This window comes from Xenopus tropicalis, chromosome 6 (genome assembly GCF_000004195.4).
Source record: "Xenopus tropicalis strain Nigerian chromosome 6, UCB_Xtro_10.0, whole genome shotgun sequence".
In the NCBI taxonomy this organism is placed as follows: domain Eukaryota; kingdom Metazoa; phylum Chordata; class Amphibia; order Anura; family Pipidae; genus Xenopus; species Xenopus tropicalis.
Genome location: NC_030682.2, coordinates 39,989,958 through 40,006,936, shown reverse-complemented (window position 1 = coordinate 40,006,936; position 16,979 = coordinate 39,989,958). Strand labels below are relative to the sequence as shown.

Below are 16,979 nucleotides of genomic sequence, written 5' to 3'. Positions count from 1 at the left end.
CGCGTAATCCTATCGTACTGGGGTTGCAGCGCCATCTGCTGATTATTGTGTGTAGTTTAGCTGCTTGAGCACACAATTATCAGCAGGTGGCGCTCTAACCCCAGCGGGATAGGCGAGAGATACCCGGAAATAGTAGATACAGACTTGCTGATACATTTGCTTCCTTCCGCTTGTAGCTGTTCTCCTTGGGTTGACTAGTTCCCATCCTCGGAAAGGACCGTCCCTCTAGTGGATAGGAAATAGACGGTTCATGTGGCAGTGAGCTAGTTCCTATCCCTAGAAAGGACCTAATGCCTCTAGTGGTGAGGTACCAGAACTGGATAGGAATTAGTCCATTCTGTACAGAAACGACTAGTTCCCATCCTCAGAAAGGACCGTCCCTCTAGTGGATAGGAAATAGACAATTCATAAAACAGTGAGCTAGTTCCTATCCCTAGAAATGACCTAAATGCCTCTAGTGGTGAGGTACCAGAACAGGATAGGAATTAGTCCATTCTATACTGACAAAGCTAAATGCCATCCAGTACAAGGACCTTCAAAGTAAGGTCCCAAATAAGGATAGAATCTAGTCTATTCTATTAGAGCTGGCTATTTCCCATCCTTGTAAAGGCCCACACAATATATGAATCTTTTGGTATGTTAAATAGATAGAAACTAATTTGCTGCTCATTAAATTAACTATTTTTTGAGACATTAGTTATTCTTATATAAGATGTGTGAAATCCATCATCCTGTGTTCAGCTGTTTTATTGCTACTTCATATGAGGTCCAGTAAAGGGATAGGAACTAGTTGGTTCATTTATAAACAAGCTAATTCCCATACTGTCTAAGGCCCTTCTCTAACAATAAAGGGACCATCTGTATTAGGCAATTTACTAACAGGTCCAGTAAGGGGATAGGAACTAGTCGGTTCATATATGAACAAGCTAATTCCCATCCTGTCTAAGGACGTTTCTAACAGGACAGGGACTAACTGTATTAAGCTGGCCATACATGCACCGATAATATCGTATGAAACCTCGTTTCGTACGATATTCGGTGCGTGTATGGCATGTCGGCGAGTTGACCGATATCGCAGGATGCTGCTGATATCGGTCGACTCGCCGATCGGCCAGGTTAGAAAATTTTGATCGAGCACCATAGAAGGCGCCTGGCCAAAATCTGCCGTCAGGGCTGAATCGGCAGAAGGAAATCCTATTGTCTCTACCTCCTTATCTGCTGTTTCAGCCCTGAATGTTGTGTGGCGGATCTGACGATGTTTCGTGCATCGTCAGATCGCCACGTGTGTGGCCACCTTTAGTCAACTACCTGACAGGTCCAGTAAAGGGATAGGAACTAGTCCCTTTATTTATGAACAAGCTAATCCTTATCCTGTCTAAGGACCTTTCCTAACAGTAAAAGGACCATCTGTATTAGACAAATACCTGACAGGTCCAGTAAAGGGATAGAAACTAGTCGGTTCATATATGAATAAGCTAATTCTTATCCTGTCTAAGGAACTTCTCTAACAGTAAAGCAACCATCAGTATTAGGGAAATAGCTAACAGGTCCAGTAAAGGGATAGGAACTAGTCAGTTCATTTATGAACAAGCTAATTCCTATACTGTCTAAGGACGTTTCTAATAATACAAGGACCATCAGTAATAGGCAAATACCTGACAGGTCCAGTAAAGGAATAGGAACTAGTCCCTTTATATATGAACAAGCTAATTCCTATCCTGTCTAAGGACCTTCTCTAACAATAAAGGGACCCTCTGTATTAGGCAAATACCTGACAGGTCCAGTAAAGGGATAGGAACTAGTCGGTTCATATGTGAACAAGCTAATTCCTATCCTTTCTAAGGACCTTTCAAACAGGAAAGAGAGCTATCCTGCCTAAGGATGTTTTTAGCAGTACAGGGACCTTCTGTATTAGGCAAATAACTGACAGGTCCAGTAAACAGATAGGAACTAGTCCCTTCATTTATGAACAAGCTAATTCCTATCCTGTCTAAGGACCTTTTCCAACAGGAAAGAAATCATCTATTTTAGCAAAATACCTGACAGGTCCAGTAAAGGGATAGGAACTAGTCGGTTCATATATGAACAAGCTAATTCCTATCCTTTCTAAGGACCTTTCAAACAGGTAAAGGACATATCCTGCCTAAGGACGTTTTTAATAGTACAGGGACCTTCTGTATTTGGTAAATAACTGACAGGTCCAGTAAAGGGATAGGAACTAGTTGGTTCATATATAAACAAGTTAATTCCTATCCGGTGTAAGGACATTTCTAACAGTTCAGGGACCATCTGTTTTAGGCAAATTTCTAACAGGTCCAGCAAAGGGATAGGAACTAGTCGGTTCATATATGAACAAGCTAATTCCTATCCTTTCTAAGGACCTTTCAAACAGGAAAGAGACCTATCCTGCCTAAAGGTACCCATACACGGGCCGACTATAGCTGCCGATATCGGTCCCTTGGACCGTGTATGGGGCAGAACAGAGCTGCCTGGCCGACCGATATCTGGCCTGAAATTGGCCAGATCTCGATTGGCCAGGTTAGAAAATCCGGTCGGATCGGGGACCGCATCGGCTCGTTGATGCGGTCCCCGAACCGACTGCCCCATAAACTCAAATGTAATCCGATCGTTTGGCCCCAGGGCCAAGCGATTGGATTTTTTTTTTTTTAAAGCAGCTTGCTACCCGATATCGCCCACCCGTAGGTGGGGATATCGGGTGAAGATCCGTTCGCTTGGCGACATCGCCAAGCGAGCGGATCTTATGGTGTATGGGCACCTTAAGGACCTATCCTGCCAGGGCCCTTCTGTATTAGGCAAATAACTGACAGGTCCAGTAAAGGGATAGGAACTAGTCCCTTCATTTATGAACAAGCTAATTCCTATCCTGTCTAAGGACCTTTCTAACAATTTTGGGACCATCGGTATTTGGCAAATACCTGGCAGGTCCAGTAAAGGGATAGGAACTAGTTGGTTCATATATAAACAAGCTAATTCCTATCCTGTCTAAGGACCTTTTCTAACAGTAAAGGGACCAACTGTATTAGGCAAATACCTGACAGGTCCAGTATAGACATAGAAACTACTCAGTTCATTTAAGAACCAGCTAATTCCCATCCAGTCCAAGGACCTTCTCTAACTTAGTACAGGGACAATCTGTAATAGGCAAATACCTGACACGTCCAGTATAGGGATAGAAACAAGTCCGTTAAAGCATAAATCAGATACTGCCTTCCAGTTAAGTGACCTTAACCTTATTAATGTAATTTTTTTCACACCAGTTAAATGTTTTCTGTGATGCAATAAAAGCTTACTGCTGATAAGTTGGTATGGTAACTGTACCTGGGCAAACAATGTCTTTTTTTACATAACTATTGCATAAAAAACATAAATAAATGGTAAATATGGCATAATGAATGGTATCTGTATAAACAATCCATGAAACTTCTCACATCCTGCCTGGAGTTGAATTAATAATCTGGTATTTTCATGTTGTCTGTAGTACCTCTACTCTATATGAGCAGGCAGCTAAGGGCAATGTTCACTGCTATTGCTATCCCTTTATTTGAAAGTAGGCATACCTTTTTCTCCCAATGTTAATCTGGCCATAGGTCATCAGTGTAAAGTATTAGTCTGGCTATATGACCTCCTGCTCTGCACTGACTCATTGCCTTTTATAGTCCTTGCTCCTAGGTGCTCTGAATACTGCTTTGTTGGTTCCCTGATTCCTGATCCTCAGGCCCAGATTTGTGGCGAGGCCACAAAGGCCCGGGCCTAGGATGGCAAGGACTTCACACATTGGCAGTGCACTCCAGGTCAGCATAAAAAAGCCGCAACAGGTGATATTAAAATCGATTAACCTTTATTTGCACATCTAAAAAACACAGATGTAGACCTCAAGCTGTGTTTTTTAGATGTGCAAATAAAGCCCTGAATGGCTTGGTTTGGCATTGCTATAATAAAATCCACACCCTCTGAGCAGAACAGTGGTTCAGACAGCTGTGGAGAAGCAGTGCCTAGAGCAGGGATCCCCAACCTTTTGAACCTGTGAGCAACATTCAGACAAGGGGTGTCAAATAAGTGATTGGCCATTCGGTAGCCCCTATGTGGGTTGTCAACCTACTTTGAGGCTCTTTTTGGCAGTATGTAAGGGTGTGACCAATAATGTGTAGTGTTTTTTTTATATGAATATGCAGGGGATGGTATGTATGTGTATGTAAAGGTTGAAATGTGTATGTGAAAATGTATGTGCTTTTGGAAAAGCATGTAAGAGGTTAACATGTATGTATGAACATTGTCAGAGTGTACTACCAGGAATGGCCACTAGATGGGAAAAGATGAGATAGGGAAAACTTAGTGTAGTGCAGTTCCCCCATCACTAGAGGGAGTTAGTGAGCAGCAGAGTATAAATAGGAGCCACGCCTTAGTTTAAGAGTCTTTTGATGGGAGGCAGCGGTGGTGTGATAGGTAACAACGTGTATCTGTTAAGAATCGTGTGATGACTGCATGCCTGTATAAATAAAAGTGTTCCAGATTGTGAAGTCCTGTGCACATGTGTGGAAAAACCTTTAGCACCAGGCTGTACCCCCCCCCCCCTACAAGTACATCTTTTTTATCTGGAACCAAAACTTGCCTCCAACAATAGAATTTAAAAAAAAAAAAAAAAACACCTGATTTGAGGCCAGTGGGAGCAACATTAAGGGGTTGCAGTGCAACATTTTGTACATGAGCCACTGGTTGGGATCACTGACCTAGAATGTCAAACATGGCAGAACTGTACTAGTTTAGAAATAATGAAATCGGACATTGAGCCTAATGGCATCCTCCTATGGCCAAAAAATAGTGACTAGCGCCTGTCGGAACAGGGGTAGATAGTTGCAAATCAAAGAAATAACCAGTGGCACTGGAGGATTTAATGATATTTCTAAAAGAATAAATGAAAGCAGCCAATACAGACGTATAGATTAGATACATGAATGATACATTTATTTATGTTCTCACAAACTAAAGCTTAAACAAGAGTTCTACTTTATTTTAACACATTAAAAAAAGTGTGGTGAAAATACTTTTTCTCTGTTTGTGCAAAATGAATTGCACGCATATTACAGAACTACAGCTCTCTTTAGCCAGGACTTACAATACAATCAAATAAACATGTGCATAGTTTATTTCTAGCCAAGTAAATAAAGTTATGTATTCAATCCTAAAAAGTAGACAAAAAAAAATGTACTTCAAAACAAAAAAGTAATTTTATTTATAATTTTATTAAAACATAAATGAAAACACGAAGCAGGATCAGACAACAAATCTAGGACACAATAAATAAAACCGAAGCTTTTCTTTAACGACTACCACTTCCATTCCTGGCAAAACAATAGGAAAATGCACCAAACGATAGAGACAAAAGGAGTCGGGATGTGAGGATTCCAACAGCAGCTGTAAAACAGGAGAAAAAAGAATCAATTTAACACATTCTTATCTAAATAAATTGAAAAATCTGATACCACTGAACAATTACTAAAATTAAATAGTTCTGTGAATTAAAGGAGATTTCAAGCACACTTTATGTTAAGTCCCCATCTGCCCCCCCCCCCTGCCTCCCCCTTGATTTTAAGTCCCCATCTGCCCCCCCCGCCTCAGTTTGTCCCCCTCCCTGCCTCCCCCCTGTACAGTCTTGCGCCTGAATCCTTCTCCCTCCAGAAATAGTGACCGGAAAAGCAGAGTGAGTGCAGCGGAGCTCCCAGCCGCCATCTTCTTAATCTTCATGAATGGAGCGGCGTTCTGGCGCATGCGCAGTTGTAGCAAATTTCTGGGTTTGAAAAATACGCATTCGCCAAAGGATACAGGATGAGTCGAAGAGGAGAAAGAAGACAAAAACATGGCGTCTGGGAGCTCCGCCGCACTTACTCTGCTTTTCCGGTCACTATTTCTGGAGGGAGAAGGATTCCGGCTCAAGACTGTACAGGGGGGAGGCAGGGAGGGGGACAAACTGAGGCGGGGGGGGCAGATGGGGACTTAAAATCAAGGGGGTTGAATTCTCCTTTAAGTTATAATAAAAAGGGATGAGAAGCCATAGCCCACTACAGGAGGACGAGGGATTTCTCAAGACTGGCACAGTGACCCACCACCCCATCGACTTTCAAAGATACATTGACTCCCCCTCCCCTAACTAAGAGGCAGAATGACCCACCAACATTCAGAGGCACAGTGATCCCCCAACAATAGACCAAAGAAAATCCGAGGCACAATGATACCCCCCCCCAAGGTCCACAGAAAACCAGAGACACAATGATACCCCCCCCAAGGTCATCAGAAAACCAGAGGCACAGTGATCCCCCCCCCAAGGCCCACAGAAAACCAGAGGCACAGTGATCCCCCCCAAGGCCCACAAAAAACCAGAGGCACAATGATACCCCCCCCCCCCCCCCCAAGGTCCACAGAAAACCAGAGACACAATGATACCCCCCCCAAGGTCATCAGAAAACCAGAGGCACAGTGATCCCCCCCCAAGGCCCACAGAAAACCAGAGGCACAGTGATTCCCCCCCAAGGCCCACAGAAAACCAGAGGCACAGTGATCCCCCCCCCCCAAGGCCCACAGAAAACCAGAGGCAGAATGATCCCCCCCCCCCCCAAGGCCCACAGAAAACCAGAGACACAGTGATCCCCCCCCCAAGGCCCACAGAAAACCAGAGGCAGAATGATCCCCCCCCCAAGGCCCACAGAAAACCAGAGGCACAGTGATCCCCCCCCCCAAGGCCCGCAGAAAACCAGAGGCACAGTGATCCCCCCCCCCCCAAGGCCCACAGAAAACAAGAGGCAGAATGACCCCCCCCCCAAGGCCCACAGAAAACCAGAGGCACAGTGATCCCCCCCCCCCCCAAGGCCCACAGAAAACCAGAGACACAGTGATCCCCCCCCCAAGGCCCACAGAAAACCAGAGGTAGAATGATCCCTCCCCCCCCCCAAGGCCCACAGAAAACCAGAGGCACAGTGATTCCACCCCCCCCAAGGCCCACAGAAAACCAGAGACACAGTGATTCCCCCCCAAGGCCCACAGAAAACCAGAGGCAGAATGATCCCCCCCCCAAGGCCCACAGAGAACCAGAGGCACAGTGATCCCCCCCCCCAAGGCCCACAGAAAACCAGAGGCAGAATGATCCCCCCCCCCCCAAGGCCCACAGAAAACCAGAGGCACAGTGATCCCCCCCCCCAAGGCCCACAGAAAACCAGAGGCAGAATGACCCCCCCCCCCCCAAGGCCCACAGAAAACCAGAGGCACAGTGATCCCCCCCCCCCAAGGCCCACAGAAAACCAGTGGCACAGTGATCCCCCCCAAGGCCCACAGAAAACCAGAGACACAGTGATTCCCCCACCAAGGCCCACAGAAAACCAGAGACACAGTGATTCCCCCACCAAGGCCCACAGAAAACCAGAAGCACAGTGATCCCCCCCCAAGGCCCACAGAAAACCAGAGGCAGAATGATCCCCCCCCCAAGGCCCACAGAGAACCAGAGGCAAAGTGATCCCCCCCCAAGGCCCACAGAAAACCAGAGGCACAGTGATCCCCCCCCCCCCCAAGGCCCACAGAAAACCAGAGACACAGTGATCCCCCCCCAAGGCCCACAGAAAACCAGAGGCAGAATGATCCCCCCCCCCAAGGCCCACAGAAAACCAGAGGCACAGTGATTCCCCCCCAAGGCCCACAGAAAACCAGAGGCAGAATGATCCCCCCCCTAAGGCCCACAGAGAACCAGAGGCACAGTGATCCCCCCCCCCCCCAAGGCCCACAGAAAACCAGAGGCACAGTGATCCCCCCCCCCAAGGCCCACAGAAAACCAGAGGCACAGTGATCCCCCCCCCCAAGGCCCACAGAAAACCAGAGGCACAGTGATTCCCCCCCCCCCGAAGGCCCACAGAAAAGCAGAGGCACAGTGATCCCCCCCCCCCCAAGGCCCACAGAAAACCAGAGGCACAGTGATTCCCCCCCCCCCCGAAGGCCCACAGAAAAGCAGAGGCACAGTGATCCCCCCCCAAGGCCCACAGAAAACCAGAGGCACAGTGATCCCCCCCCCAAGGCCCACAGAAAACCAGAGGCAGAATGATCCCCCCCCCGAAGGCCCACAGAAAAGCAGAGGCACAGTGATCCCCCCCCCCAAGGCCCACAGAAAACCAGAGGCACAGTGATCCCCCCCCCCAAGGCCCACAGAAAACCAGAGGCAGAATGATCCCCCCCTCTAAGGCCCACAGAAAAGCAGAGGCACAGTATGAGTGTATGGGGGGGCAGTATGAGTGTATGGGGAGGCCAGTATGAGTGTATGGGGGGGCAGTATGAGTGTGGGGGGGGGCAGTATGAGTGTGGGGGGGGGCAGTATGAGTGTGGGGGGGGCAGTATGAGTGTATGGGGGCAGTATGGGTATATGGGGGGCAGTATGAGTGTATGGGGGCAGTATGAGTGTATGGGGGGGGGCAGTATGAGTGTATGGGGGGGCAGTATGGGTGTATGGGGGGGCAGTATGAGTGTATGGGGGGGCAGTATGAGTGTATGGGGGGGCCAGTATGAGTGTATGGGGGGGCTGTATGGGTGCATAGGGGGGCCTGTATGGGGTTCAGTATGGGCGCATGGGGGGGGACAGTATGGTGGGTGTATAGGGGGCTGAAAAGCAATTACCATTGTTCTGTGGGGAACCCACATTTACTATTTGTGCATGTCCTCAAATGTTCAAGTGGGGGCTTGGTGGGGAAACTGACTATAATGCAATATTATCCCATAGAGCAGTGATCCCCAACCAGTGATTCGGGGGCAACATATTGCTCACCAACCCCTTGGATGTTGCTCTCAGTGCCCCCAAACCAGGGAGTTATTTTTGAATTCCTGACTTGGGGGCAAGTTTTGGTTGAATAAAAACAAGATTTACTGCCAAATAAAGCCCCCTGTAAGGTGATAGTGTGCATAGAGGCCCCTAAGAGCCAATCACAGCCCTTATTTGGCACCTCCATGAACTTTTATGATGCTTGTGTTGCTCCCCAAGTGTTTTCACATTTGACTGTGGCTCACGAGTAAGAAAGGTTGGGGATCCCTGCCATAGAGAAATGCTTTTGTGCAGCCGCTAAGCTGGGACACAGCGCAGTCATAATGTGTTACTTTGTGGGGGGGCTACGCAGCTATCTCTCAGGCCAGTTACAGTGGCACATCCACAGAAATAAAAGTGTGGGGGTATTTCCTTGATATTGTGTTTGGTAAGAATGACATTCCATGTTCTAAAATATTCATGCACATTTCCCTATTGTTTTTAGACGATGGTGATGCCCAGAAAATGGCACCTCCTACAGGCGGAATCACTGAACTGCAGCCCGCAGTGGTTAAACCCACCGGTAAGGATCTTTATGGGGCATCATGTTTTCTGTTTTCCATAGGTATTTACACACACACACATATATATATATATATATATATATATATATATATATATATATATATATATATATAGAACATAGGGTGGAGAGCACACCAAATAACTTGTAAATACCTGGGTGCCAGAGCTGAGGAGATCATATGGCTATGAGAAATGTCAGCACTCACAGGATTTCATAAGCGATTTCAACAAAACAAAGGAACAAAAATGAAGATATGAGGTGAGATTTATTAGTCCTACGTTTCAGTTCCCTACTGGAACCTTAGTCAGGGACACAAACGTGTGTACAGAGCAGAGTTTAAATGCATAGTTTGGCGCCAAACCGTGTGTTGCTAGGCGACCAAAACGAAAGTAGTGCCCAAACACAAAACGAACACAAAAGACATACAAAATAAAAATTACAGTGGAAAGAGTTTCACAAACATATGTGTGATGTCGTTATTGAGCCAAATATCCTTACCCAAGAAGCGATCTGAAAAGTCAAATGTGCCCAGTGCGCTGGAGTGGAGAGGCAGAGAGCTGACCTGTCACTAATATAGAGACGCCGCCCCCCGTAACATACTTGGAGTGCTCCATAGCAACAGCAATCGAAGAGAAGGCATCAAAGACCCTCATTTAGACACAAGCGCGTCTTACTGTACCCGAGCGCCATAGCGCATCATAATGCCGCTCGTCCCTCGCATACAAATAAAGGACTGTGGGTGGTAAGGCATCGCTGGTTTCGGCCAGATCCGCCAACCACCCATAGAGTTCGGCCCCCATCGGGCAATAGCGGGATAGGAGGGAGCGTAGTCAGCGGGTACCTATCGTTACCGAGGGCAAACTTGTGGAGCGGGTGAGGGGGGGGTGGGTTCCGTCTGCCCCCCGCGGGGCTAATTGAACAGGTCACTGCTACTCTGCGCCCCTGTCACCTGCGCGCGTATGGTGACGAGGGGCTGAGGGAGGTACTCCTGCTACCTTCCAAGTTACTCATATCACAGCACATGAATCGGGGCAAGTGGGAGGTACTCCTGCTACCTTTTCATAATTTAGGGCAATAGAGGTACTCCTGCTACCTCTCTATATTCTGCCCATGAGGGTCCGCACCAAGGGGGGATGTTAAAGCAACGAACATCTAATACATAGAGGTTTGGAATGTAGTGCACACCAACGGAGAGACAAAAGGCAGTATATCAAGAATGAAGTAGTCATTCAGTTGTACAAATCAACATTGTAACGAAACAGATACAAAGTTGCACAAACTCAGGATTGTAGTGAACTGGATACAAAACGAAACAGTGAGGGGAGCCTGGTTTTAGATAAAGCAGCCCAGAGGTAAAGTCTCGTTAAGTCCTCTGGGAGACACGCAATCCAATTTATGGATCCATCTAGATTCTCTTTGTAGGAGAGCTTGGTCCCTATTGCCCCCCCGTGATAGGGTGGGTTGGAATTCAATAGCCATACACCTAAAGGTAGGAAGGGAATGTTTCATTCTGAGGAAATGTCTAGACACCGGTTGGTCCGCCTTGCCTCACTGCCGAGCGGTGATTCCCTATACGTTCTCGCAGGGTTGTGATCGTCTTGCCAACATAGTATAACCCACATGGACAAGTAATAATGTAAATCACATATGTACAAGTGCATGACAGTCTATGATTGATCTTGAATCTTTTGCCCGTATGGGGATGTGGGAAATCAGGTCCCGTTAAAAGACATCTGCATGTAACGCAGTCTGGACACTTATAGCATCCATTCTTCTTGTGTGTAGAGAGCCAATTGGTCAGTGGAGCAGAATGGCCCTTATAATCCGTTTTGACTAGTAGGTCTCTGAGGCTGCTGTTCCTTTTATAGCCCATCAAAGGTTTTTTTGCTTGGTATAGTGAAAGGGTCTCATCTTGGCTAATCATTGGCCAATTGTTCTGGATATGTTTAGACAATTGTGGCGACATGGAATTGTATGTAGTGGTGAATATCAGAGGAGTGGGTTGGGTCTTATTACTGTCACTTCTTTGTAGTAGTTCATCTTGTGTATGAAGCTGTGCTCTCTGAAGTTGTAGGTCAAGCTGTGTAGCCGTATAACCCCGTTCTAAAAATCTGTTATACATTTAATCAAGTTGAATTTTTGCAGTATCCGGTGAACTATTATTCCTAATTACCCGTAGAAACTGAGAAAAGTGGATACCCCTAATGGTGGCCGGGGGATGGTGGCTAGAGGCATGGAGAATTGAGTTGCGGTCAGTTGGTTTTCTAAATAATCTTGTGCCAAGACCTGAGCCTGTTTTGAAAATATTTAGGTCTAGGAAATCTACAATGTCATGATGGTAATTCAGAGTAAGTTTAATTGGATTATCCAGTTCATTCAGGCTCTGGTGGAAGTCTAACATGCTATCTGCCCCATCCATCCAGATCATAAACAGATCGTCAATGTAACGAAAATACGTAAGAATGTGCCTGCCCAGTAGGGGTAAAATGTGTGCTGATTCAAAGTCAAGCATATACAGGTTGGCATATGACAGTGCCAGCGCACTACCCATTGCGGTACCGGAGATTTGGAGGTAATATGAGTTTTCAAAGCGGAAATAGTTTCTGGTCAGTGTCAGTTCTAAAAGTTGTAGAAGGAATTCAATGGGAGTTTTGCTGGGTGGGTTGTTGGAAAGAGCCCTTCTGATTGCACTTATACCCTTTGATGCCTTCTCTTCGATTGCTGTTGCTATGGAGCACTCCAAGTATGTTACGGGGGGCGGCGTCTCTATATTAGTGACAGGTCAGCTCTCTGCCTCTCCACTCCAGCGCACTGGGCACATTTGACTTTTCCGATCGCTTCTTGGGTAAGGATATTTGGCTCAATAACGACATCACACATATGTTTGTGAAACTCTTTCCACTGTAATTTTTATTTTGTATGTCTTTTGTGTTTGTTTTGTGTTTGGGCACTACTTTTGTTTTGGTCGCCTAGCAACACACGGTTTGGCGCCAAACTATGCATTTAAACGCTGCTCTGTACACACGTTTGTGTCCCTGACGAAGGTTCCAGTAGGGAACTGAAACGTAGGACTAATAAATCTCACCTCATATCTTCATTTTTGTTCCTTTGTTTTGTTGAAATCGCTTATGAAATCCTGTGAGTGCTGACATTTCTCATAGCTATATATAGATATATATATATATATATATAGATATAATTTATATACTAGCATTTAATTTGTGCCTTTTTATTGCAGGTGGACTCTGTTTGCTGGGCGCATACACAGATAGTGATGAAGAAGAAACTGACTCTCCTGTAAAAGCCTCAGTAGGATCTTCTACAAAGGCCAACACATCTGCAGATATTGACAGCACCTTGGCTAATTTCCTTGCGGTACAGAACCTGGCTGTACTTTAACCACTGTACTGTACTAATGATCTGAGTATTGTAATCACTTCTGCGGGTCTTTATTAAAATGCAGTCACAGTCTGACCATTATTTTTTGAAGCAGATCCAGCAGTAGGGTCAGGGCTGCAAATGATAGGCCATTGGTGTAAATCTTCAGTGGGGTTCTCAGTGTGACTACTATAGCTGTTCTACCTGCCTGTTGGATTATGTTTTACCCTGCAGTGTGAGCCGTGTCAGAGCACTGTGTCCCTTCACCTCATCCAACCACTGCTCTGCAAGTGGTTCAGAGGTCAGAACAGCAGTGCATTAAACTCTGACCTCCCAGTTGTTCTGCCAGCACAGCATGTTTTGCTTTTGTGTGTTATTGTGTTTTTTTCCGGAATCTGGGTCGTTTTATAAGGGCAATTAACTGTAGGTGGTTTAAGATGTTAGGGGAATGGGAACAATTTGGATAAGCATGAGTTTAAGGAAAAGAACTGAGGGAACCTAGAGTTTTTTGGGGGGTGGAATGTTAAGGTGACCATACACGGGGCAATTTTAGCTGTCGATATCGGTCCTTTAGACCAATTTGGCACCAACGACCCTGAAATCCTGATGGGGCAGGTTTGAGTTTTACTGTAGGTGGGCATATCGGAAGAAGATCCACTCGCTTGGCGACCTTGCTTAGCGAGCGGATCTTACAGTGTATGGCCACCTTTAGTTAAACAGGGTAATGACTAATGTTGAGTTATGGTGAGTGTGTAGTATGAAGGCAATAGAAAACATGATTTACTGATATTTTGATGTCTTTGCTTTTACTGTTTAGGAAATTGATGCTATCACTCTCTGTCACATCTGCCGTGTGTCCAACACCACCAAGGCCTGATCCCAAAGATGCTCATTCTTTAACCACCGCCACACATAATGGAGGAGACCAGAGTTTGGCAGGACATGCGTGGCAGTTTGAGACTCAGTGCTCTCTGGCTGGAGGTGAGATTTCCTGTGATGGCTGTCATTGACTTCTGTGTTTGAATGCAAAACTGATAAAGGTGTCTTCATTTTTTTCTTTGTAACCGCAGTAGCAGTTTGTCTTTAGTTTTCCATTTGTTGGATGATGGTACTGTTTCTTATATACCCTTTCATTTCTTCCCAGTTGCAATTGAGATGGGCGATTGGCAGGAAGTATGGGATGAAAATACAGGCTGTCATTATTATTGGAACACTCAGACCAATGAAGTGACCTGGGAACTGCCCCAGTGTCTCGCCACACAAGTTCAAGGGGTTCAAGGATACACAAACAGGTGCCGACATCATTCAGGTTTAACCCATTTATTTTGGTAAAATTTTTCTGAGGTATAATGATTGTGTATTTGCTTTTAGTGCTACAGTTGGGGCCTCTGAGGTTTCCTGCGGGCCCTCTAAGGAGGCAAAAGAAGAAACCATAAGAAGCATCAGTTTACCCATCATTACTAAGAAAGAAGTAAAGAAGGTGCGTATACTTTATAGGGAATTGTTGGGACAGTGAATATTAAATATTGATCATCAAGAGTGCGGCATTAGGGACTGGCTGTGCTTTATTTCCTGGGCAGTGTATTGAAAAGCACATCTTAATCCTTTATACAAGTTCCTGTAAGACACCAGCAAAGGAATTGGCTGAAAGTTGCAAATGATATAGGTAAATCTAGTTGTGCATAATTTTTTGGATTTTTTGAAAATGAGCTTGTGACTAATTGCCAGGGCTATAATAATGGTGATTTTTGCTTAGTGGTATATTTAACATGCAGCGACTTGTACATTTCTGTGTGAAATTAGTTGCGACTGTGGTTTTTAAAAATCATGGTGACTAGTTTCCCCGTGTGTCTTTGCCCTTAAGCTCTGAATTAGTGCAAGTTCAGATGCATCAGGTTGCAGCAGGGCGGGGAGGCAGCTCAGGCTGAGGCATGGGAATGGCTGGCAGCCAATCAACTGGCGACTGTTATTACTATCAAGGAGTCCAGGTATTTCATTTTTTTCATCTGACACCTAGATAGAATAATGCTTTAAGTGCTGGTCAGCTCTGTGCAACGTGCCAAAGGGCTTGTCATGTCAGTGAGTTCAAAGGAACCGAAACTGAGTGAGTATTTCAGTAAAGCGGGGGGGGAAGTAGTAATGTTTAAGGCTTTTCTCCTACATGTAACATCCGTTGGAATGGAGACATGGTGTATAGCTAGTTTGTGCTTTATTTACATTTATTTAATATGCCTTGCTATGTAAAAGATCTATAGGCAGGGTATTATAGCTCATTGGTATAGACCTATGAGAAATAGAGCTGCCACTGCCCAGTGTAGATCCCTTTCTGCAAGCAGTATTGCAGCAGCCATACAGACTTAGCCCTTCAGTGTGGCCTGGAGTCCCCAGAATGATAAGAGAGTGCATTACTTGGCTATATGAGTTGTGTAGGCCGCTTACATGCAGACAGGTTACACACTGATGACCTATGTCCCATCTCCTGTTAGTGCTACAGATGAAGCATGGCGGTTAATGATCTCCTATCTGGATAAATACGAGTCAAAGAACACAATGTATCATCACTGTATCATAAATAAACTGCTGTCTCACGGAGTCCCTCTGCCCAACTGGTTAATAAACCGTTACAAGGTATGTATCCTATTGCTTTATACTGCGGGGTAGCAGCCTCCCACACCGGCCCAGTCCCTCCAGTCCCTGTCAGTCACTTCCTCCATACTAAAGCTCTAGCGTTTGTTTCTCCGGCTGTAACGTTCTGCAAATGCGTGTCCAATTTCAGGCTATGGATGCAGCAGAACTGCTCCGGCTTTACCTCAAGTATGACCTGCTGGAAGAGGCTGCAGAGCTGGTGTTAGAATATGTAGACGCACTTCTAGGCAAAGGCCACCAGTATTTTGGAATACAGGTAAGTGCCTCCCTGTTACATAAAGACGCTCATACAGAAGCCATCACTGAATATTTGCATGATGCGTTTGTGTTCTGTGCCACAGAATATGGATTTATACTTGAGCCCCAGAGACATTCCTCATTCAGCTAGGCTAGGGGACATTGCTGGGTTAGCATGGCTGCCATGTAAGCCTTGGGAGCTGAGTTCATTTCTACCCTGGGCACTCTCTGTATGGAGTTTGTGTTCTTTGTTTCCATGGGTTTCATCCAGATTGGACTGGGAGTCCCACTTGAGCAGGCTAGCACTGTACAAAGAATAATATTAGTAAATATCATGACGTTGTGACATTTCTATTTTTCTCAGGCTCCTCTCTCTGCAACGTCTCAGTTGGTCTGGTTCCCTTATTCAGCTATTGACCATCTCCGACTGGCTCTGGGCGAGAATGAAAATAACCAACACAATCAGGCCGTAAGTTCCCTGCTTCCCTCCCTGTTTCATATAAATCTTTCAAAATTTACTTCACCCATGAATTTGACAGCAGCAACCAAAATATTCTCTCTCCTTTTTTCCCTGCAGATTCTGGGCAAACTCCAGAGGAAAATGGATGAATATTTCCAGAAGCTGAAGAAAGCCACCGACGACTACAAAAAATTAGTGCAGAAGCCGGTACGGGCATAAAGTTGCGCAGTGATGGCTCTGAGGAACCGATGGAAACCAGGCACCATGTTTATAATTCAGTGTAGAATTCATAATAATGTCATTAGTTTTCTGTTTTGTAAAAATAAACTATTTTGTATGATGTTCCTATGTCTGTCTGTCTGTGGGCCATTTCCTAATCAGCCCCAAACCCCCTGCCACATGCCCTACTGAATATATAGATTCATACACTGTGTTTGCTGTTGGTATTTGCCTCTTTTTCCTGCTCAGATCCACTGATATCTGTAATATGCTTTCTGCTTTATTCTTTCATAGTCTGCCCAACATACTGTACAAGAGCTGGGTAGCTTTCAGGAGGGTGACTGAATCAAGGGCCCCATGGTGGGGCAGGGCCCAAGAGACAGATTAGAGGAGAGTTGGATTTTGGGTGGATCATGGGAGGTTTTTGGCATAATGAGGGTGGATCTGGGTGTTAGTGGTTGTCTCCATTATGCAGTGGGAGTCAGAATCCTTTAGGATCTGGCTGTAGTTCAGTTGAACGCATGTCATGTGATTTTAAATCTCTAGATACCTGAATATGATCATCCTTGTTCACAGATGATACTTTTTTGTTATCTAAAGTTTAGATAAGGTTTCCATTGCTTTTGTCTCCGCACTCACTGCTGGTCCTGACTATGGAAACAATG

At 45.6% G+C, this 16,979-nt stretch overlaps 1 protein-coding gene and 1 long non-coding RNA gene across 3 annotated transcripts; one reads left to right on the top strand and one right to left on the bottom strand.

Annotated features, from left to right (window-relative positions):
• Positions 1 to 4,961: 4,961 nt before the first annotated feature.
• LOC116411575 lies at positions 4,962 to 10,361 on the bottom strand. Its single transcript, XR_004223212.1, has 2 exons — positions 9,873 to 10,361; positions 4,962 to 5,433 (listed from the first exon to the last, which is right to left on the bottom strand). It is a non-coding gene; the product is annotated as an uncharacterized LOC116411575 (long non-coding RNA).
• On the top strand, positions 9,262 to 16,439 carry LOC101735026 (nuclear pore complex protein Nup160-like). Of its 2 annotated transcripts, XM_031904070.1 has the most exons (10): positions 9,262 to 9,371; positions 12,613 to 12,749; positions 13,570 to 13,733; positions 13,897 to 14,044; positions 14,124 to 14,232; positions 14,617 to 14,740; positions 15,239 to 15,380; positions 15,529 to 15,654; positions 16,000 to 16,104; positions 16,213 to 16,439. In XM_031904070.1, the coding sequence occupies exons 7-10, from the start codon at positions 15,264 to 15,266 to the stop codon at positions 16,312 to 16,314; spliced, it is 450 nt and encodes a 149-aa protein (XP_031759930.1). In that variant the 5' UTR covers positions 9,262 to 9,371; positions 12,613 to 12,749; positions 13,570 to 13,733; positions 13,897 to 14,044; positions 14,124 to 14,232; positions 14,617 to 14,740; positions 15,239 to 15,263; the 3' UTR covers positions 16,315 to 16,439. The 2 variants fall into 2 exon arrangements, with proteins under 2 accessions (XP_031759930.1, XP_031759932.1); XM_031904072.1 differs by lacking the exon at positions 14,617 to 14,740.
• Positions 16,440 to 16,979: the final 540 nt, after the last annotated feature.